Source organism: Parasteatoda tepidariorum, chromosome 11 (assembly GCF_982258835.1).
Source record: "Parasteatoda tepidariorum strain Cologne lab strain chromosome 11, Ptep-v5.0, whole genome shotgun sequence".
Lineage (NCBI taxonomy): Eukaryota > Metazoa > Arthropoda > Arachnida > Araneae > Theridiidae > Parasteatoda > Parasteatoda tepidariorum.
The window spans coordinates 19,274,885-19,300,218 of NC_141765.1; the positions used below are offsets into that span (position 1 = coordinate 19,274,885).

At 27.3% G+C, this 25,334-nt stretch overlaps 1 protein-coding gene across 6 annotated transcripts in view; it reads left to right on the plus strand.

The window, feature by feature from the left end:
- LOC107451019 (uncharacterized) overlaps nt 1-25,334 on the plus strand; it is a 227,555-nt gene that overhangs the window by 40,505 nt on the left and 161,716 nt on the right. For all 6 annotated transcript variants that reach the window (XM_071187637.2, XM_016066980.4, XM_071187638.2 and 3 more), the window contains exon 2: nt 11,752-11,873. In XM_071187637.2, the coding sequence (XP_071043738.2) occupies nt 11,822-11,873 (52 nt within the window). In that variant the 5' untranslated portion in view covers nt 11,752-11,821. The remainder of the gene's footprint in view (nt 1-11,751; nt 11,874-25,334) is intronic.

A 25,334-nucleotide genomic window follows, 5' to 3' on the forward strand; every position in this document is an offset into this window, starting at 1 on the left:
GCATTATTTGGAATCATTTGTCATCAGTTTTTTTTTCTTGGTTAGATATTTGCAGATTGGTAAACAAATTTTATTAAAGACTCGAAACAAAAAGTATTTCAATAAGTTTAGGAATAAAAAATAATTTTTCGACTTCTCCTCTTGGTAATCTTTTGTGCCTGTTTTTTAAATTAAAAGAGAAAACTAATCTGTAGATGATCTGATAATCTGCTGTGATGGAGGATTTCTGCTATAGGACATTTAAAAAAACGATATAGTTATTCGCAGTGTTTTTTTGACGAGTTAATTTTCAAATAAATTTTAATGAAAGATGGCGACATACTTCACCACTATTGACAGAGACATATTTTTTCTGTTATTTCGACTAATTCGATTGTTCTCTTACCCAAATTGGATCTTATGCAAGAGTGGTCAAGTAATGGAAGCTAAATTTCTTGGAGCATGTCCAGCGGTCACTAGTAGTCTTTAGGATATGTATTGGAAAGCTTAAGGACAGCTACTGGCCCTCCTATCAAACTACCTTTTAATTCTTTTTGGTTACGTTTTATTTATTATTCTTGTTCTATTGTTACTTGCTTGTTGTTTATCCTTGAATGTTTTCACTATGCCAAATGATGTCATATCAAGTACTACAGCAAAAAATATTTATTTATTTCAATTTCTCTTAACTAAAGTCGGAACATTATACGTTTAATAATCCTATTTTCAACTATGACGTACCTTATTAATATTTTAATATGTTTTTAAATATGCTGCAAATGTCAATTTTATAAAGAATTCCTTTTTAGCTGGAAAACATATAATGAATCTACTTTTGGAAAATAAAGACGATTAAGTAGTGTTTATGATCTGTTGAAAAACTGAAGTAAATTAATAAATAATTTGAGATTTTTAAAGCATGAAACAAAAAAGGCCAATACCATCTAAGGATTCCACAATTGTCACAAATTTCGTGTTAGATCAAATGAAACTATTCTCATCGAGAATAATTTTTGGAATTTCGAAATCTACTTAAAACACACAGCTTTGATTTGTTTAAAAATAGAATAATTTCAAACTTTAGCATGGCTATAACTGGTTCCCCCCCTTAAATTATACAGCTCGATTTGAATTTCAGCTATTAAGTAAAATAAAAGCTGTTGGCTGATTAAAATAACTTATTTTTAATTTTTTATACATAATCAGAGAAAAGTATTTAAATTAAATGAGAATGAATTAACAAAAAAAACATGAGCGAAAAAGAACTCGATTTACAAACCAGCTATTCTATCGATAAAGTTTTCATTTCATTTTACTGTTCCTTTTAAAATGATAATTGAATTTCCTTTGGAATTTTTTTTCCCTCAAGAGAGTTTTTTTTTTCTTTCAGCTTTAAAAAGCTTTTCAGTAATTGATAGGTGCAACAAGTTTTTTTTCTGTGCTTAGGAGTTGAGACGAGTTTTACAAAGTATTTTTGTAGCAATTTGTTCTAGGGTATAATTTAATCAGTAATGTATCATTTTATAGGATAGAAAATTACAAATAAGACATCTTTCAAAAAAGAAAATTTTTTTTTAATATTAATTAGACGCAAATATTTTTATTTTTTAAAAGATAATTCAGTTAAAAATAGAACAACTCATTGAAAATATTTGGAGTAAAATGATTGATTTCTTGTTTAAATTACTAAATTTCTTTACAAACATTTACTATGAAAATTTAAATTGCTATTAATAGTCTCATTTAATTTTAAATGTCTTATAAATGATTTGCATTTTGACATAATAAATACATTAATAGAGAATTGTTTCTAATAAGATAAATGTTTAAGTTAATATTATTTTGGTAGATCACAAGAAAATAATAAATGTAAAAATTCTTTTTAAAGTTATTTTTATAAGTTTGTAAGTTTAAAGGCAATTTTAATGAGGCTTTTCAGCTCAAAAAGAGTTTGAATTCTGCATATTTGACATTATCAAAGCACGAATTGTGCAATAGCTCAATCGTAAGAAAATGTTAAACTCTTTCTAGTCGAAAGCAGTTGGAAACATTACATAGATTCGTAACCAATGTATATATAGACTGATTGCCCTTAATGTGACTTAACTCCAGATGTACTGCAGTCATTCCGAAAATCTAAAAATAGTTATCATGGAGATATAGTGCACTGACTCATATGATCTTAGAATATTCTCAGAATATGTGATAAAAACTGCTGATTAAACATTATATTTACACATTATTACAGATAGTGAATTGCAATATAACAGATAACATTATAATAGATAGTGAACAAAAAGGGATAGAATTTTACTAGCAATCAAACAAAATACAAATGTAGAGACTAAAATTTAAAAAAAAAGAAGTTTCTTTAATTTTAAGGGTAAATAAGATGATATATCTTTTATTTTACAAACCTTAAATTCACAGAAGCAAGTGCAATTTATTTGCTTTATTTCTACTTGTTTTCGTCCTTATACTATGCAAGACAATTACGTCTACACAATACCTTCAATTATTATATTTGTTTCATTTTCTACTCAAAGAAAATGTTTTAAAATGCTTTATTCTGTATAGGTAATGGTTCCCTTTCATTTTTTACACATTTAATGGGATGAATTTTAAATTGGAGTGTTACGTTTTGATTTAATTAGAATATTTTAACTTGACAAAATAATATTTTATTTTTAAATTTAATGAATTATTTTTATTTTCTCGAGAAAGGTAAGCAACAAAATCAAGCATTAAAATTGATTAAATCCTCCAATTAAAATGTTTTTATAGCTAATAGCTAATAAATGTAGAAATTTTTAACAATGAACAGAATAACTGTAATTGAATAAGACTGAAGTTTAATTAGTTTTTCTTCAACAGTTATTCTAATTGATTCAGTTACAGATAGAGAAAAATTTTATTATTGAAAGCGTATTAAATTTAGAAATAACCAAATATCAAAGTCCAATTATTTGAATAAATTAACGCCCCCAGAAGGAGATGACAGAATAAAACGAAATTTTACATACATAAGTACAACGCTGATATCAGTAAGGGATTAAAAAATCAAAGCAATATGATCATTTATTGCAGGCAAAATGATCCTTTATTTATTACCCTTTTAAGCCTCCCATAGCGTGAATGCAGGATGCAATACGGTTGGGCATTGAGGCATACAAGTCCCGTATGATGTTCTGCGTCATATCCTTCCATAGTTTGTGTAAAAACACCACTTAATTGACCAAACTTGGAGGCTGTCCAACTTGCCGTCCCAAGTGGTCCCGGATATGCTCTTTTGGTGACAAATCTTAAAATCGAGCAGGCCAGGGAAGGGTGGTAATGGGCCACAGACATTCCTGTGACACCCTTCTGTGTGTGGTTGAGTATTGTCTTGTTGAAAACTGTGTGGCAACATATTTGACTGATGGATGACCCAAGCGTACGACTCGGCTGTCAAAATCCCATGGATCAATATTAGGGGTGATCGTTTGCTGCATGCGATAGCATCCCAATCCATCATATCAGTTGTAGAAGAGCTGTGGTGCTGTATAGTGTAGGAAGGATTCAGACTCACTCACCTTGCCTCCTTTTGGAGTGGTGTCGCTTTCGACAGGATTTGACTGCAACCGAATGGAACCAGGTCTCGTCTTCAGTGATGAATCCGGATTTAATTTCTGCAGTGATGACAATCGTGTAGGGATGAGGAGGGTTTGTGGTGAACGTCACAATCCTGCCTACGCTGTACTGTAGTAAATGCATGTACACAGGGGAGAGTGTGATAAAACCGGGTGGTGGGGATGAAAACGGGTACCAACGATTGTAATTTGATTTGTAATTTTGTAATTTGAAATTGTAATTTGGCGAAATTGTAATTTGACTTTTTAGCGAGCAGACTCTGAATTTCTCTCTACTAGGTAAGAAGAATGAGCTGCTGCTACCATATTGGCTTACTGTGTGGTAGAATACATGGCTCTGTGCAGATGAGTTCATTTTACAGTACCAACTCTATAATATTCTATTATTTTTAAACAATCCTTTTTATTGGTTATTACAGTTAGAAAAATTGTTTTAGCTCAGTTTATAATACGTTTACTAAGGATTGATTCCCTAACAAACAATAAGGATTTAGTTAACAAACAATAAGGATCTGTTTCGCTTCAATAACATCTACTCTCGGGGTAAGATATGCCGGTTATACCATTATCAATGGACTATTTGGATAAAGAAAATAAAAAGGAACATTTGCTAAAATGTGCTTTCAAGGAAGAAAAAGTTGTTCTGTAGGGACTGAAAAAACTTCAAACAAAATGATCAAATGAAAGAATAGAACTGTATGAAGAACCAATATAACAAAACAGCTTTATTGATAATCCTAAATCCTTGATTGATGTTTCTTCTATTGAAGTTGATAAAAATACATGAGATGTGCTCATTACTTACATTGCAATGTGTAATGTATGTTCCAACTCAAGAAAAAAAAAGGAGAAAGGGAGATCCTATGTGGAAAGTGTTTTTGCTGGGCTTACAAAAGCTGCATTGAAAGTTTAATATTTAGGTTTAACAAATAAATAGAAATTAAGAAAGTAAATGTTTGACAGGAGTAATAACTGGAAAAAAATAAAAATTTTAGCATCTAATTCTTTTATATCTTAACTCATCTTCAATAATTCATCAAACTTTAATACAATTTTCTCGTGTATTGTTTCATTCATTTTCAAGTATTTTTTACACAATTTTCATTTATTACTTAACAAATTTTCCTAGGTCTTTTTCTGGTTTTCACGTTGTTTAGATGATATTTTCAATACTTTCTTTGCAGACGAAATAAAATTTCCTATGTTGCTTCATACAAAATCAACATAAATGAACAATCTTGTAATCTTTTGAAAGTTACAATGCGTTAAATTGAGTGTCAACACTTCTGATTCACCCTACTCTATTGTTTGAAACATATTCTACGTATCGTGATTATATTTCTGCAAATGTATTGCCCTGTATTTAGCAGCTAAACTGTTAAATTTAGAAATAGAAACATTAGCGTATTATTTAAAAATGTTCACTTAAAAAATGTATTCGTTTACTCCGAAAAATTTTGAGTGAATATTTTGTTTTTGTTTCCTTATTTATTATAAATGTCAGTAATGAAAATAAATTAAAACACTTAGATTCATCGCAAGTAAATTGCTATCAATGTTTAGTAAGAGCATTAAGAATAATAAGTATACGAAATTGCTTAAATTTGCGTGATTACAAGATTTTTCACATATTTCTTCTTCATTTTCACTTTACCTCAAAGTTGAGTTTTTAATGAGGTTAGCATTTGCTATGTAGAATCATCATGCTTAATACAATATATGATAGTAAATACTTGATAATTGAATATATGATAATAATTATGATAATAATTATGATAATAATAATTATATGATAATAATTAGGATAACAATAATTATATGATAACAATAATTATATGATAATAATTATGATAATAATTATGATAATAATAATTATATGATAATAATAATCTTTATATAGCTGATGTATTTAAATATATTCCATACATATATTTAATAGTTAAATAAATTTTCTAAATAGTTGATAATTAAATACATTTTCGTATTTAAATACACTTTATTTCGTATTTGAAAAAACCATCACACTGTTAAATTTATATAATGATGATTCATATTTATTCTTAAGTATTTGAGTTGCAAAAATTTTCATTAAAACTGTGCAAACGTATTTATCATGATATGAGTCTTTTATTCTAAGACTAATGCCCTTGTTGTTAATGATAATATTTGTTTATAGAATCTAAAATAATCTGATTTACTTTAGACACAATCTTGTCATTACTCTTAAAATGCATTAATATTAATGCGAGATGTTTAATTTAATTCTAAAATAAACTAGAAATATTTAAATTTTTTGGATAATTAATGTGGAAACCGACTTTTGTGAAAGGTAATATTTAAAATAGTTCTAAGGGGATTTGAATTTATTTTCTCATAAAATACAAATTAGAATTAAAATAGGAAACGGTTCGAAAAATTTGTTAAAGCATTCTATTTGAAACCATAACTTCAATTTTTATAAAAGTTTTTAATAATTAAACAAAAATACTTCCAAGCTTTGTATTTGTTATTTTCAAGAATGTAATGCACTGAAAAAACTGTTGTACAATATCTCTCTGAATATGATGTTGAACAATTTAAAAAATTGTGCAAAGGAACACCTTATTTCGGGTAAACACCAAATGGATCGATCATATACAATTTAAAGGGTGTAATTTAAATCTTAACACTTAAAATTAAATAATCTTACATCATACTCTTGCTCTTTCGCTCCATATGAGAATTATTTTCTCTTCCGAAAACACCATTATTGGCGCACTTTGAATATCAGAAATTCAAGAAACGCCTAATTAAATATCGCCAATAGTTTGTTTGCATCTGGAATGAGTTGCTGAGAGTTTGTTCTTGCTTTCAACGCTGATACTCAGCAACAGAACCCAAAATTCGCCTTTAAATATGTTTGTTTTTAGTTGTGCAATAAGGTTAATTATATTTTAATTTTTTAATCTGTGTGAACTGTGTTTAATAAATTTTTATTGCATAACTTCTATCCGGTTCTGTTCTGTTAACCTTGTTCGAATTCATCGTAGTATTCTCTCTGTACTGCGTGTATGTTTGATTTACAAATTAATTTTATTTTCAGAATTAGTTTGAATTTGCATTCCAAATTAATGATCCTTACTTTATATTGTATTGTAAAAGAGTCTTACTGACTCTTTTGTGTATTTTACCTTACTGTAATCATAAATTTTAATGTAATTTAGTAACAAAAATGGTTGCGGCTATTTTACCCCAAGTAGTGAAACAGAACATTGGTGTGGTGAAACACTAGATCCAAGAGGTTATATATGGTGTTTCACTACACCACTTTGCTGTAAAGTGGTTGCACCATTTTTGGCCTTGAGATAAGCTGAAACTTCTTACAGTGTAAGGAACAAAAAAATCATTTCTCGCGTTAGAAATCTTTTCGATTGAATCTTAATTTTTTTCTCTCATTATCACTTTAATGATGCAAAAACAATTAAGATTTTGTTTAATTGTTTTCTGTTTTATTATATTTATAATAAGCATGTAGCAAGTATAATGGCAATAGCTGAATTTCTAAATTATACAAGTGTTAAACCTATTAACAATAACATGATATTTTAGAAATATAAAGTATCTTTTTATGAATAGTCAAAGCTAGCGAGTAAGTTTAAGCTAAGTAGCTTAAGCTTAGTGGGTAACGTGCTTAACAAGTTTACGGTAACAGATGAATGAAATGCAACTGGAATAATAACTAAAATTGACCATATAAAGTTAAACTAGGCTATCTCCTAAACCTCAAGCATTCAATTGAAATCCTCGTTAAATATGTTAATTTACCAAATCATGGCATATAACATGCACATAAGGGATACACTTCGTTGTGAAGTTTTATCCCCTCTTTTCTACTTCTCGAATATCTCTCTATCTTTTATTTCTCACGCAATTGGCTGAAATAAAGTTGATAGTTGGGTAAATAAACGTGATCGCTCAAGATGAAAGGCATTTTTCTAATTCAAGGGCCAAAAAATTTTGCGAACGAAGAATTCGTAAATGTGTATTTTGTCAGGAACACGTAATCGAAGCTATGTGATATTGTTTTGCTGAATTAAATGAATGAAATTATCTTGCCTTAATTTAACTGAAAAAAAAAGCTGCGGATTACGCTTGATACTAATATTTCTTGGCTGCTTTCATATCCGGAAAGTTCAAATTCGGCATTTGAATGAACTTAAATACGTCAAAGGACACCATATCATGAAAATCTAACTTTTTAAGAGAGCAGATTTTAGATTTTTTCAAATTTTTTCTTTTAATCATGAAAGGTGGCCTATGACTAATTTCGCTATTTATTATGATAGGATATAATGTCCTATACCGCAAGATAAAGTAAAAAATTCTACAGCATTGAAATTGTATCAACTCAATTTTAGAAACAAATAGACATGGTGTCCTTTTCTTCCAAAATAGAAAACTATCTTTATGCTCTAATTAAAAAGATTGTACAACCTTTTTACAAAGTTTAACACTATCACCTAAATGTAACTTTAAATTGTCTATTACACTATAAAAAATTCTGGATCAAATTACGGTATAAAGTACCGGCACTTTTATTAAAAATACTGCTGAGAGCTATCCAGAAATTATTTGTTTTATCTCAGCATTTATTGCATTTACATAATTTCAGATAAAGTGTATTATGTCTGAGAGAAGGAAAATTTTAAATACAAGTGTAAAGTTTGAGTAGATTTCTTATCTCCTTCTAATAAATTGCATGTTCTTTCAATTGCTTTTTATCTTTACACTTTTGTGCTTTTCTAACTTCTTTTAAAAATCAAAGAAGTTGGAATATAGAAGTTTAAAATAAATGAACTATTTTTTTTCAATTTCTACTTCGTTGTAACTTTTAAAACTGCAACTTAGAGAAAATAATTTTCATTTAAACAAATGACAAAGATATAATTTTATAAAAAATACTTTGTAACTTTTATAACTTATAGTACTTTGTAACTTTTATAACTAATAGTACTTTGTAATTTTTATAACTTATAGTACTTTGTAACTTTTATAACTTATAGTACTTTGTAACTTTTATTTACTCATTTATATTTTATTCATTTACACTAAATTAACTTATTCAAATTGAATTCAATTCGTTCTCAATTTCGTGACTAATGTAATGATTGAGACAGTGTGGTCATGGGTGTTTGCGTTAGATCGAGAGGAAACCAAACGAAAACCTCCTTGGGTCATTTCATTGAGAGGTGATAGTTTCAACCACTAAGCCGACGCGGCTTACTAAGCTGTTATTGACGCTAGAGATGCTTAACTAATTGTGGTGATAAGAAAATAATATACGTATAATAGCACTAAGGAAATAGCATTTTTTCGGCCGACCAAATTGGAATAATACCGAAATGTATATGAATCAAACATTTCACAGGATGTAAATGTTTCATATTTTTAAAATTTTGTTTTAAAAAATGAGCCACTATTCATACAAAAATAGATTCAAATTAGTTAGTTAGTCTAGTTAGTCAGTTAAATTTTTCAAACTCTTGATAGCGGACATATCTTAAGAAAAACAATAGATATGTCCGTTATCAAACATTCGAAAAATCAACAATTACTGCACATTGTTGGAATCTTGAACTTAAATCCAACTTCAATGATGCCTCAATTGTTTCTACTCTCCCTAATGCGTAAAAATGCATGTTACCTTGATTTTTCCTTCTCGACCACTGTGGGTTTTTTTTTTCTTACTGTTTTTCATCTTTTACTCTCTCGGCTACTATGATTTTGTTTCTCACCTCTTGTTTTCTAAATTTCTTTGGCAACTTTACGTTTTATATTTCAAGTCACTTTTGTTTCTTCTCATTCAAGTCTACCAAATCTTGAAAATAGGTGCCTATTTTTGAGCGAATGAAACATGTCAACTGCAGTTTTAATTTTCCATATTTTTGAAGCGAAGGAAGTTTTTAATCAAGTAATATCTTACCGCTTTACTTTCTTCTGATTATTTATTTAATTTAAGTCTAAAATATATTACCATTAAATAAGCAAGCCTGTTTACTAAACCATTCGAAAGGAACTACGAAAGCAATCAGCAAAAGAACTACAAAAACAAGGAACTACAAAAGCATCCCACAAAAGAACTACAAAAACAATCGGCAGGAAAGGTGAACACAAGGAGCAGGGTCTAATCTTAATTATTGTAATTCTCAAGCTAATCTTAATTTTTTTGCTCCGTACTCGGGTCAAAATTTAAAAAATAAAAGTATATATATTTTAAAGTCATTTTTTATAAATAAATCATATTTATACTATTTTTATCCATTTCATTATCAAAACACTAGCTAATTCGAATTAGTATTGATTCGTTTTGCTCAGTTCTAATCGTAACTTTGACACTGGGATATCACGTCTTGTCGGAAAAATATTTACACAGTGAGTAAGCAAAGGAAAAGGTTGACAAATACGCTCTAAAACTCGCTTTAGCTGTCAGGAGGAGCTTTACTCGACAGTGCGGGACATATTTGGCAACACTTGAGGCAATGAAGCTCACATTTCTATTATTGGTCCTTCTACTTTCAGTTGTGCTTAATTTATAATAATTTTTTATCAAGTGTTTTAGTAACAATAATGCTTGTTATCATTTAATATTAATACTTTTATAAGACATTAAAACTTATTTCATTATCAGAATGCTTGCTTTTGTTTTGAATAATTTTATTTTCTGCAGACATAAAAATCTCGTTTGGTTTTGGCAACAATAGTGCCCCGTCATTTTTGTGTTTGCTCCAACGTACCGTCAACTAAGATTCTACTGATAATAGCTTTATATGACTATAATTATATGAAATGAACAATAAATAATAAACATTTTAGGGAAATATAAAGAAATGTTTAAATTCGTTGAAAATTTTAATATAAAATATATGCTTTCTAATACTTGCTTATGCACTACATACAAAATATAAGAAAGCAAGCATAATTTTTACACAATAAATACTAATTTATTTTTAATCCATGTTCTGAACTGACAGTAAAAATAAAAATTATTACAGTATGCACACAAAAAACAGCATCTACGGTAATTTAATGCTTTTGTATTTCATAGTATTTTATTATTTTAATTCAAAATTCAGTAATGTTTAGAATTGTTAAAAATCACATTGTTATTGACATCAGAAGAACTATCCTACACTTTACAATAATCGTCGTGAACAACGCTGTTTTTCAGATATTTTTAAAGCAGCGCACTTTAAAATCCGTATCTTCTGAAAGTAAATAAAGGAGAGTCATCTGCTCAGTTAATATATATGGTAGAAGCAATAATTAAAAGCACACACTTATCTTGCGAAATATAAAGATTGTATTTAACTTTCGTGTTCCTCTGCTTCGATTGACGCGTCGTTCGTTGGAACATGCCAATCGTCCGCCATTAAGTCGAACTCGGTTACAGTTACGTCAGGTTGAACCACAGATTTGGTGAAATCATTTCAAACTTACTTCGAGTCATTTTTGATTGAACAGAAATCTTCTTGAAATCGGTTGCTTTCATGAGTTAATCGGTGAAATGTTTATCTATTTTTTCCTGTTTAAGTTACTAGTTACAACTTTTTAACCATTTAAGAGCAATATAAATAACAGTTTAAAAGCTGAAGGAATAGCTAAATTGTGTAAGAAAATTCTTAAAAAAACCACTCCACACAATGTAAAATGAAAGTCTTTCATAATTCTCGCAAAATTTCTAGTAATAAGTTGGAAAGCTTAAGTAGTCATTTAAAAATATGATAAATTATTCATCTGAAACCACTTGCTTCAATTAGATGCATATAAATTCAGTTAATTCTTATAATTTTAAATAAACGTCTTACAAAGCTGTTTTTAAAACCATTGTTTCAGTTAAAAGTAACGTCATCTATATATTTGACGGATTAAGTAAATACTTTAGATATTTACAACTGATCTTAATCGTCATAAAGTAAATTAACACATTTTCACTAGACTTTTAAATTTGAATTAAAAAATTCTCACTCAATAATCACGTATACAACTCTAGTAAAACGAAGTTAATCGTGCTATTTTCATTATTAATATAAAAAATAGTTTTCAAATTTATAATTTCGTAATTCTGCTTTTTTTTCTAATTGCTAATGTGGGATTCTGATTTTAGGGAGTCAACTGAAGAGAACAATGCAGCGTCCAATGGATCCAGGAGAGCCTGGACGGTAGCCACATATTTCATGGCAGCTAGAAGAATCATCGCTGGTTATCTGGTGTTAAAACCAGCAGGAAGTAAGAAACACTTGTACTATAAAACACTTGTACTATAAATTAAATTTTAACTGTTAAGACCGTGCTGAGTTTGACAAGTTTACACTGTTAGAATTTTCATTCTAAAGTCAACAGCAATCTCTCCATCCAATTTACGTGAAGTTTACGGTGCGGAATATTTTTTACCTTTACGGTTTTGAAACCGTTTACAACTTATACGGTTAAAAACGATAAATAAAAACTATATATTTTGCAAGCATTTAAAGCTAGCAAGGTTTCAAAACTATAAAAATGAAACTTATGAATATTGAAGTTAGGATGTATTATGATTTTTGTTAGGTAATAGACATTTGTGTTAAGTGAAAGTTGAGTTGCGCTTTGTCGAGTAAGCCATTGAATGTGTCTTAATTAGTTTATCTAGTAGTTTTATCTATCTAGACAGATGGGAAATTTGAGTTCAGCATTTCATGAAATTTCGTGACCTTTTTGAGTTAAGAAGCTCTGTGGTGCTACCATCTATGTGGGAATGGAAGATCCACATAGTCTAGGATCAAGTAATTAAAGAAATCGAGTAAATATTGTGATGCCAACTCTGGGATTCGAATCCCCCCTTAGTCAACCATGAGATTGCCAGATTTGTTCTCTTAACTACAGTATGCACGTACCAATTGGAAACTAAGCGGCTTCATAAGAATTAGTATATTAGTATATAGAATAAGTGGCTTCATGTTCAGAATTAGAGAATAAAATTTTTGCTGTTTAACCGTATTAATTTAAAAAAGTCAATAAACGATTTTTCTCGCAGTTAACAGTTCGAATACCATCTTTTTTATGAATATTTTGCTTTGATAGATTGTGATACAATAACTATTAAATATACTGATAATAAATATTTTTTCCGAGGAACTGTAACAGTTTAACAATGCGAATTTTCTGTCATAATCGGAATTTTACAGATCAACATGAAGAGAATACCTTGAACTCTTATGCGTTATAAAAATGAATCTTCAGTTGTTGTTGTTTCTATTGCGAATGTCAGCATGCCTGCCTTGGAAACCAACCGAATTTTAAGTCAGAGGGTGCGTTTCTTGTTTTTCAGAGGTGCCATTTAAAGCCAAGGATACAATTTCAATCACACATGCACGTCACAGCCCATATCAAAAGGTTGGCCCATCCATACATCGATTCATTCATCAACAGATCGCAATTTTGACATGATCCAAAGAACGATCAATCTCTATCAGTGCTCTCCAGAAGTATTGATTTGTTATGGAAGCTCGCGGGACTTTGTGACCCAGACAGATTTAACGTGCACCCGTTATCATTTAATATGCGGGTTTCCTCAGCCTGTGGGATTCGAAAATGACTCTTTTAACTAAAACTTGCAAATTATGTAACTGCTTACTTGATATGAAGATGATATGAGGTGATAATGAAGATGTATTTTGTAGGGGTATCCTTTTAAAACCAAGAAGTCTATTCTTTGAACATGTTTTTGAAACTTTCACGAAAAAGCTGCTTATGAATAGCGTAGTGCACATAAAATTCCTCTAAAAAAATTCTGAGGGTTGCATTATTCTGACGTACTTCAAAAGTGAAAATTTTCATTGCTTGATAACCGAATTAAATTTTGTTGGATTAAGGAATTTGAGGTTTAACGGGATGTCAAAAAAATTGTCTTTATTACTGGAATATCGGTAAAACTCAGATAAGAAATTATTAAGTAAATAAGTATTTCATAGCTAAATAAAATAAAATAAAAACAATAGCAATTAAATAAAATAAAAATAAAATAAAATAAAAACAATGAAATGAAATAAAAATAAAATAAAATAAAAACAATGAAATAAAATAAAACAAGCAAACAAAATGAAATAAAAAATAAAATAAACTGAAACAAAACAAGCAAATTAAATAAAATAAGGTAAATAAAATTAAGAATTGAAACTCAAAAGTAAAAAACATAAAAAAGAAACAATTAGGAGCTTTAGTCCTCTACTTGAAAGTCACTTAAAGATTTTATCCGTGGGTAAGCTTGGATCCTTGTCTCATTGGTATTCAAAATTTATTTATAGTTTTTAAGATGTTGTTAAATTTATATGCAGTTCCTATTATTATGGTCATTATTATGCCATTGAATAATCTGAAATTTAATTTTGTGCTTTTAAACGAAATTAATGTAGATTGATGCAGTTTTTTTTCAGTAGCAGTAGTGTACTAAATCTGGTGCACTTTTACTGCTCTGCATATAATTATAGGTTCTTCAGATTTTACTCTAAAATGAGTATTGTTTAATATTCTATAAAAGAAAGGTAAAAATTTTGCTATTAGCAGATATTTTGAATTAATTAAGTTACTAATTTGGGTAAAATAGGCTAAGACTAAAATCATTATGTTTTAGGGTATCATTCAAATATACTAATAGGTCTAAGAATATCTAAAATTAACTACATAATCCAGCATCTTATTATGTTGAAATTTTGAGAATTGATAGTTATTAAGGATACAAGGAATAAGGATATATTTTTTTAAAAATAAATAAAATAACTTTAAAAAGGAGTTTTGGTGTTAATTTAAGGCAACAATTTTAAAGATTACGATTTTAATTCAATTTAAATGAACAACCTGATTCATTTTAATGAATTCAATTTCAGAGTTTCAGCAGTGTTCATTTAAGCAACTTTTAACTTGTAACTTTTCATGATTATAAATGTGTGTTCGATTTCTTTAAGATCAAGTGTAGTAAATTTTGGTGGGTTGCTTAAGTAGTTGAAAGATTCTGTGCATTAAGTTGGTATTCTCTGCATATCTAATAATAGTTATATTTCAATTAAAAAGTCATTTCTTAAAATCTACTGCACCAATCTTCTTTATGTTCTTCTGTTTACGGTAGTTTTCAACTATAGGCTTTCCTAAGATATTTTAGTCATTCAGTTTTCTCTTTTTGGAACTAAATATTAGAATAATGTAGAATAAAATTCTATCTGAAAAAATATTTTTTTCTTTCTTAAATTACTCATTCATAAAATTTAAAATGTGCTAAAATATAATTCACACTCATAAATTAATGATAATAATCATGTGTAAAATTAAATGAATTCATCTTAATTTTTTTATGCCCTAGCAATTTTAGATTGTTATTATTACATATATTGTTACTTTTATTATTTAAATGTTTTTTTTATTATTTCGATGATTTTTTTATTATTTAGATATTTTATTTTGTTTCTACTGATTGTAAATATTTCGCACTGTTTGTATATAATTCGTACATAAAACATCACAATGTGTTTTAAAGAGACCCGAATGCAAGAATGGCTATAATTTTAATTGTAAAAATCATTGATTCATTAATCAATTTCCAATTTCTCTCAAAGGAATGTTTTTTGAAGCATTTTTACATTTCTTTTTATTCCATCTGTTCATTTTATTTTCGTTTAAGCTTACATTCATTTAGAAAAATAAACTAATAGATTAAGTAAATAATCATAGTAAATAAACAGTGACAATTCGTTATAAAAAGCGATAATGATTTTTTTTTAATTATTTCGAGGAGATGATAAAACTCATTTACGAGATGAAGAGCGTTTCAAATAAAAAAAATTCGTTTAATTTCCGTATCTAATAAAACTTAAGCAAGAAGACAGCTACAGTGTAAAAACGACAGAGCACCAAACATACTTGATTAAATTACATAATTAAATTGTTGTTTGTGAAAGAAAGTTTTTATATTTTTTTTCGTGTTTATTTTAAACTTTGTTTTTTTTCCGTTTTTCTCTTTTTAAAAAATTATCGTTAAGAGGTTTATTAGCTAAATAAACATAAGAAAATATCTCTTTATTTATTTTTCAGGTTATGAAATTTTTTTAACGACTGGTTTAACATTCGTTTGTTTATAAAGAAGCATTTAAAATTGCGCCATTTGAAAAAATAATAAAATTAAAGGAAAAAAAAGTTTATAAAAATTCTTTTCAGATTACACTAATATTTACGTTATTATAGTAATCAATAATTGCCATTTTAATTACCATAAAATAATGCAATTCATTGCTTTAATATTTTAAAACAGTAAATAAGTTTGCTGTATCTGTTCAATTCTCTTATTTCAAAAGTTTTTGAAATAATTGTCGAAGTCTAAAAAATTTATTTTTAAGACTTGGCACAAAGCCAAAATCTATACTTTGTCTCCCCAACTGTGTCAGTTTATTTTATACATTTCCGACCTCAAACTTATAAAAATTTCATAAGGTACCAAAAAAAGTTTCTCATCCGTCAGTTTTATTACCAGTAGTAAAAAAAGTTCCATAAATTGAATATGCGTGATGAAAACTCTACTCTCGGCTCAGAGAAATTGTCATGACTTTTATTTTCGTTTGTAAATAAAAATATTTTGTGAAGTCTTATTTTTTTGTTACCTCATCATAAATCGCATACTTTAACTACTCAGCTTTGTGTAATAATAAAACTCAAATTCTTGTGCTAGAATAAAAGTTAAATACTTTTTTTTAAAATTTCCCCGAAGAAATGAAATGTCGTAGTTAGAAAAATGTTACATGCAAGATTAATTAGCAATTTATTTTTAAAAAAGTGCATGCTTTTGGTAGCAATGTGATCTTGCAGCTAATTTTGTTCGCAGATTTTTAACCATTGAAATAAAAAAATATTAAAAAAAGTTATAAGTGTGAAACATAATAAGAATAGTATTTGAATAGTGAAGAGTTTGTGATACATTATTAAAGTATCACCAACTTCGAATAAGATGTTATATCTCTTTCTATTATCCCTTTCTATCAACTCTTTCTATTATTCTATCTCTTTCTATTATCCCTTTCTATAACTCTTTCTATTATTCTATCTCTTTCTATTATCCTTTTCTATCAACTCTTTCTATTATTCTATCTCTTTCTATTATCCCTTTCTATCAACTCTTTCTATTATTCTATCTCTTTCTATTATTGATAGAATAATACTTCACACAAGTAAAATGAGCAATTAAAAATTTTTTTCTGAGATCCGTAACTTTGATATAAAATATACCGTTTGTGAAATATTATTATGAATATAATATCTAATTTTAAAATGCTGAAAAATCCCCATTAATTTTAAAAGACTATTCTTCATACCTATTACAAATTTTTGTGCATTTATATTTTTTATTTATTGTATCACTTTTAGAAAACAATTTCAAATCAGTGAACTATTAAATATTATGCTGTAATCATTATACTCAAACTTAGCACATTTACCTGCTTCTCTCATGTTAAATTAAAAAGAAACCTCCTATAAAGACGCCAAACTTTTTTAACTAAAATTTATTTTTTATTACGTTATTTAACTCGATTAGTTTCCTTTCTGGAAGAAAAATAATTTACAAATGCTGAAAAAAAAACTATTTGATTAAGATTTTCTGATAAACTTTACTTTTCTTAACTTATTTCCTGATGTTTATTTTGTGTTTTGAAATGCCTGTGCATAACCAAGATAAGGAATGAAAAAAAGACAGTAAGATATATTTTGCGAAGAGATATTACTTATTAATGTTTAAGAAAGATAACAAAAAGAACAAGCTAAAAGTTTTATCTTACTATACTGTGTACACAGCTATTATTTATTCGTTTTAAAAATAAAAATATAGTTTTATTTCATTTTCTAGAAGTACTTTAATAAACATTTTTCTTCATTATTTAGTACATTACATATAAGCAAGTCTAAATTAAATTACAACGCAAAATGTCTCGTAATGACTGCCTTTAATGCATATTTTTAGAATCTTCGTAATTTATTTAGAAAAAAATATAAACATTAGTGTTCACAAATAAATGCTATGTAAGAACGAAACACAAAATTGTTATCAAAATCTCACGCAAGAAAGGCTGAAATAAAATTAAGAACCATGCATTAGAAATGCCCTTTTCTTCTTCGGATAACCATACTGGTTTCAATGTATTTATTGATCCCTTACTCAATGAAAAGTCATCATGATTTAATAGTATTTTTGCAATGATTTAATAGTATTTTTGCATCATGATTTATAGTATTTTTATTAAGTTGCAAATATTAATTTGCAACTTATTAAGTATAAACTATTTGTTTTGACTTCCTGCAATGATTCTAAAATAGTATATTAAGAGTGTCTATTACAAAATAACCAGTATTTGAAAAAAATTTTAATTTCCAATGTCAGTTATTATATCATTGCTGGTAGCGGGTTTATATTTATATTTATAATTATATTTATATTTATAATTATATTTATATTTATAATTATATTTATATTTGATAATTACTATATATACATACATAAATACAATTATAAATATGCTGTAAAAATTCCGGATCGAAATTTTGTAAAATCTACAGGCACTCATGGTGACAGTACTTTTTACTCCCTTTTACCTCCCTTTAAACTCCTTTCTACCGAGCTATTTTACGGAATGAGAAATTTGATATACCGTAATTTTATCAGTTTTACTGTAAAATCACTGAATCACTATAATTAGATAATTTTTACTGCAAAAATGCAAAATTTTTTAGTGTAATTTGGTCCAAATTTTCTTTCAGTATGGATCATTATGACATTATATCTCTTGCCAACATTCAATTTCCTATTCTTGCGATAATTTAAATAAGGTCAATAAGGCCTTCTAAGTACGTGATTTAAAAGCAATAAACTAAATATATCATTAACATTATGATTAACAGTTCAATTTGAATGCGTAAAATGTCATTCCACTCCCTTGCTACTAATCTTCTAGTGAGACATTAAAAGTAAATTCTGAATATGAATACAAAATACTATAAATACTCCAATATATAGCGCATATTTTTGCAACTGTAAGTAGCTATAAGACCAACAGGCATATATTTATATATATATATATGTGTTTATATATATATATATATATATATATATATATATATATATATATATATATATATATATATATATATATATATATATATATATATATATATATATATATATATATATATATATATATATATATATATATATATATATATATATATATATATATATATAGTGCATTTCATATTATCCTTCTAATAATTTCATAACTCATCAGGAAAACTCTGGCTTCTAGGTAACTTGTCCCTCTGGCCCCTAGCTATAAGTAAATATTATTAAATTGACTTTTAAGAGGCCATATATTTGAGTTAAATAGTAATAAATAATTTGCATGAATTCCTATTCTTAGATATACAGGCAAAATTTATTAAATTTTCAGTTTGCAGGTTATTGATTTTTGCATCCGAATCAGCTAGAAAGTGAGAATATTTTTTATTAGTCGTCACTAATACTCCTCCTACATTTTTTTTTTCATAATTTAGTTTTTGTTTTACTTTAATCTTTCAAAGGACTATTTTTTTAAAAAAAAAAACTAATTTAAAGTAGTCATTAATTCAAACTAGATTTAGGCAAAATACTATTTTTCAGCATTAATTAAATGGCATACTTGTTGAAACTTATTCACTGCACCAAACATGCAAGATATCATGGTTCTATGCAAAAAAATATGGTATAACCTTAATCTTAACCTTAATATATATATATATATATATATAACCAAACCATAATTTCCAAATTTTTGTATCACTGTAAAACATTTTACTGCGCTAACACTAGAAATGGTGACAACTACTTTACACCAAACAAAAACAGCTCCACTCGTAGTGAACAGCAAAAATGATCTTTACTCTACTTGGTTAAAGTAGTTGCCACTATTTTTAGTTTTCAGTAGCATTGATATGTATAATTACTATAAGATAAGATAAGATACACACAAAAATCAGTGAAATTATTTTACAATATAATATAAAGTAAGAATGAATAATTTAGGATGCATATGTACACTAATTCTTGAAATAAAATTAGTTTGTAAATCAAACATACGCGTAGTACAGAGAGAGATTTAAAAACTAAAATATAAATATTTTATTGCACAACTAAAAATATACATGCGTGTGCATAGCAGCATGGCAGATAATAACTCTAACTCTCACCGACTTGTATTCAAATGTTATTAATTTACAGACGATATCAAAGAGTGCCAACATTAATGTTTTCCAAAAAGAAAATATTTAACATCTGGTGTAAAAGCTCTTGAGATAGGTGTAAACTTTACAGATTATAACAGTTTTAGATTTATTGACACATTTTAAATTGTATATAAAACCTCGAATTGGTGAGAAATTGCCTCTTTACTTAATTTTTTTAAGTTTTTCAACATCAAATTTAGAGAGATATTACCCCCAAAGTTTATACAGTGTGCATATTGTAACTTTTAATAAATTTTGGCTACCTGAATAAAGTGAATTAATGTAAATGAGTAATTAAGTATTAAGCAACTAAATCTTTTTTTTAATATCCTATGTACTAAGGATAATTAGTTAATTGAAGTTCATTGTTTAAGATAAAATAGGCGCCTTTTATATTCCACAATTTAGAATTTGAAATCAATGTAAAGATCCTGTATTTCCGGGGTTTAATATATTGTGGTGAAGACGTAACAACAGATCGACGACCTGTATCAACTCTGTCAACTTAAACACCTGCTAGAATTTATATTTCCGCAAAAAAAGACGTTCAAAACATTGTGGATGTAGATTTCGATATGTCGATGAACTCCGTAACAAAGTAAAAGAGTGTGAAGCAAACGAATGTTCTTTAAGAACAAATAAAATGATGAATTAGATCATCAGTTCACTTAACTTAACATTGTTTTTATTGAAATCGAAAAAGGCAATTACAAAGATAACATCCTTAGATTTTGCGGTGACACTTCGTTCGTGCCATTGAAATTGGGAATCCATAATGCGGAAATGATAGATTCTAAACAAATAATGGTTTTAATTTAGTTTCTTTTTCTTTAAAAAACAAATGTGAAATTACTTACAAAGCTAATTTTTTTTATTATAATCATTTCTCTAAATAAATGAAATACATAATTCTGAAGTAAAAGTCTCACCTTCAAAGAATTTAGTTACTTTAAAGGGTCACTATACACTGTAAAAATTTCCAGCTCGAATTACGGTATGAAGTATCGGAATTTTGGGTGCGTCATCCTTAAAACTCATTTTACTGTAAAACCATTTTTATTGTAGACTATTATAACGTAATTTTCACAGAAATATTTATATAGTTAAAGTTAATCGGTGATTTTAAGTTAATTATCACTGTAAAAATTACAGTATATCAGATGTTTTGTTTTCCAGATCGAGTTACGGTATAAAGTATCGGAATTTTGGGTGCGTCATCCGTAAAATTCATTTTACTATAAAACCATTTTTACTGTCAAATATTACACCGTAATTTTCACAGAAATATTTATATGGTTAAAGTTATTTGGTGATTTTAAGTTAATTATCACTGTAAAAATTACAGTTTATCAGATTTTTTTGTTCCATAACATGTTCTGGTAAAAAAAGATTTTACGGTTCAAAGTACCGGCACCCTGAGGGCTGGTATTTTTTACAGTAATTTGATCTGGATTTTCTTCAGTGTACTTTAAAAATGAATGAAAAATCGGAACCTTTTGTTATTACTTACATTAGGACCTATTAGAATTTCAAACAATCCATTGCTTTATCAGCATAAGTTATGTGTGATTTGAGACAACAAAACATTCGACGCGGAATTTCCAAGTGCTTTTTATCATTAATGTTTTTCTTTCTATTTATATATTACTTGAATTCCAGAAGATTTCTTTTCTGTTGAAGATAGATCTTTGAAGTCAAATTTTTTTGACCATTATCACTTATACCTTATAACACTGCGCATTGAGTAAGCTTTCCATAAATCTCTAAAACATTTTAACATACAAAGAAAAGCGAATGAAATAAGTGTAAACAACACTTTTGATATATTTTTTCATATTGTGCATAATTAACAATGGAAATATTCTAATTTATATGTAATGAAACGACAGTGATCATTCAGAAAAAAATTCTTTTCGGAAATAGGAAAAAATAAAAAAATAATAACGTAAATATTTTTAAATTTCTAAAAATCTAAATAATGTAAAATGCTTTTAATTCAAGGAAATAAGTCATTTGATTCCAGTTAATAGGGTATCCACATAAATGTCAACAAACTATTTTTCTTTTCGATATTTTTTATCAAAAGACATTTTACTTAAAGATAATCAGCAAGTTAATAATTTATTTTAAGATACCATATTTTTAAATTTAATATATAAATATGTGAAGTAAGAAAATGAACAAAGACATTCAGTTTTCGCCACTTTAGAGACTTTATTAGAGAAGCGAAACAGTCGCCTCGAACTGTGATCGATAACTTTCGAGTGGGTGGCTAAACTTCCTTATTTTTATTTCTTAATGCAATTCTGATTTTATTTAAATGTCGACAATTAAATACTAGAATTATATAAAAATTAATGTAACAATTATTTTCTGTTACACTGCCTCATTCAATTTTTAATGCAAAATTAAATACTATAGGCGAAAATTAAATGCTATGGTTAAATAAGAATTAATGTTTATGTTATTTCTCTGTAATACCACTTCATTCACTTCCCTATTATTTTATATACAAGTCTGATTTAATTTAAATGGCGAAAATAAAATACTATAGTTAAATAAGAATTAATACTTATGTTTTTTCTCTGTAATACCACTTCATTCACTTCCCTATTATTTTTAATGCAAGTCTGATTTAATTCAAATGACGAAAATTAAACACTATAATTAAATAAGAATTAATATTGCAGCTATTTTCTACTATACCACTTCATTCGTGTTCGATTTAATTTAATTTTATATGTAATTAAAAACTTTATATACATTAGTTATCATACTACAATTTTCTTAGAATTTTATTTGAAGCGTAACTCGGAAGGTAATAAAGAAGGAATTAAATATTTTGATATTTGAGATTTCTACTGGTTATGGTAAAAGATGACCAGTTGGACCAAAAAATGACCACATTTTGCAAATTAGATCTGCCTGAAAAACAGTTATTTACATACTGCTGCTATAGATTCATCGTTTATTTTCATATGCAAAGTTAAATTAAAATATTCGATAAATTAAAATCAGAAAACTTATTCTTAATATCAATTATTTTATTGTATATTGATCTAATATAAAAACCAATGGAATAAAAGTGGAAATTCCCTACTCATACTTCCTCTAAATCTATTCAGTATAATATTTGCACACAAAGTAAAAAATGAGTCACAGAAATTTTGATTAAGAAGATTAAAAGCCTAAAACTGCAAACATCATCGCTATTATTAAAAACAAATAAGTTAATCTCGAGCGGTTGCAATTTCTGGAAAGTAGAATTAATTAAAGTTTAAAGTATTTTTTCGGAGACATAAACTTTTTTAAAAACAGGCCATGTTTATACTCTTTTCTACAACAGTTAAACCTGTTTACTTCATGGATCATAACTAAAACCCTTCTTTCAATTTTTAATTATCTTTCTTCAATTTTAATTAAATTCTAAAAAAATGAAGATTAAAAGAAAACAAAAAATCGATAATCCTTCTATATATTAATACGTGCGCCAGATATGCTACATTCTTAAACTTTACGTCTTGGGTGCATTGACGAACAATCTTTTTTTTAAAAGAAAATTTAGAATCAGACATACACACATTTCTTTTCACTTCGAGTTGGAGAATAGGGCTTCTATCATAGCTTTCCATTTCACTCTATTTGTGGCTAGACATTTTGCCTCTCCATGTCTTTCCTGTTTTCAATTCTTTTGCAATCGTACTGCGTCAAATAGTTTTAGGTCTTCATCTTTTTTCTGTTGCTCTGAAAATTCCAATCAAAAATTTGTTCTACTTTGAACTTTTAAGGTTTTCTTAAAACATGACGAATTTATTTCCATTTATGTTTTTTAATTTCCTGATCATTTGTTTTCTCCTCTGCTACTCTAAAGGCTTCTGCATTGCAAATTTTATGGAACCACTTGATACGCAAGATTCTTCTTAAACAGTCGTTAATGAATTAATGAATACTTGAAGTTTTTTATGCCATTAGTGCCATGTCTTAGATCCATATAGTAGGACAGATTTTACATTAATATTGAAAACTCTAATTTTTGTTGAATTTGTTATATTTTTGTTATTTTTAGAATCATCGTCTAAAAAGGCACGCATTTTGGTATCACAAATTTTCATTTAATGAAGGAAACAGCGCTGGGAAAAAAAGCCCGAAAACTACCTGAATATGATAGCATATACGGTGTTTTGGTAAAATTTACCGTGTCTGTGGGAATACCAAAATGTATGAAAAAATTTATCGAAGAGTTTTCGTAATGATTTTGGTAAAATTAACAATAATATATGAATAATGAAGTGTGATAACATTTGGCAAATATGGTTAAATATGGTAATTTTATTATGATACTTTAGTGCATGGTATGAAAATCATTCATACTGTTAAATTTACTTTTCACTTTTGCAATAAGAACTATAATTTTGAAAACCAGGCTTTTCGGTAAACTGCTACCATATGAATGGAAAAACTACGAAATGAATAACTTAAATACCGTATATTTTGATTTTATTAACAAGAGTTATAAGGTTTCTTTACCAAAAATGTCATTACCATACATTACGGTAATTATTAATTTTTGTTTTTTGAAGTTTATGTTTCCTAATAATTATTGTCAAAATTTGCATTTTTAAGTTAGTTCAGCATTAAATCTTTAATCGTAATTTAATTTGGCTACTAATTTGAGATCATTAAATAACTATCATTAAAACTAATCATTAAATAACTATAAAACAACTAATTTTGGGTCTATTTTAATGCAATTTTCGACAATAATTTTAAAAATTACGATAAAATTTTGATAATTTAGATTAAAAAAAAGTACTAATGCAAACTTTTAAAGGCTCTAGGAAACATCAATTACTATTAGATAAAGTGATTCAGAAAACATATTATTCGTACTACACTCGTCTTTTTATATACATTTAGTTATAGTGGTCGGTTGAGTCATATTATGGTAAAGATCACACAAAATATTACTACAATCTGAATTCAACCATCAAAATAAATAATTATCTACCATTAAGATAAATAATTATCGACCATTGTCCTTTAAGATTACTATCTTCTAATGTTAAGAAAAAGCAAAAAAAATCTGCATTCAGTTTTTTTAAAATTTAGTAAATTTGCATTTTTCAAAAAGTCCTTATTTTTCCTCTGAGTGTAATGAAACTTACAAAGATGTCTGGTAAAAACTATTTTTTCAAAAAACCCTTTTATATCCAGAATTGACTTGTACATAATGCAACTTGTTTCAGAATGCAACATTTTGAAACCAATTGTTGAAAAAAATTCAGTAAAGATTATTTAGTTCATAAAACAAGCTCGAAGTTAAAATAAAAATTATTGAGCAAAATGAAATGAATTAATGAACATAAAAATTAATATTAGAATAAATAAACTATAAGAAACGTCGATTTATGGTTTTACTTCCTG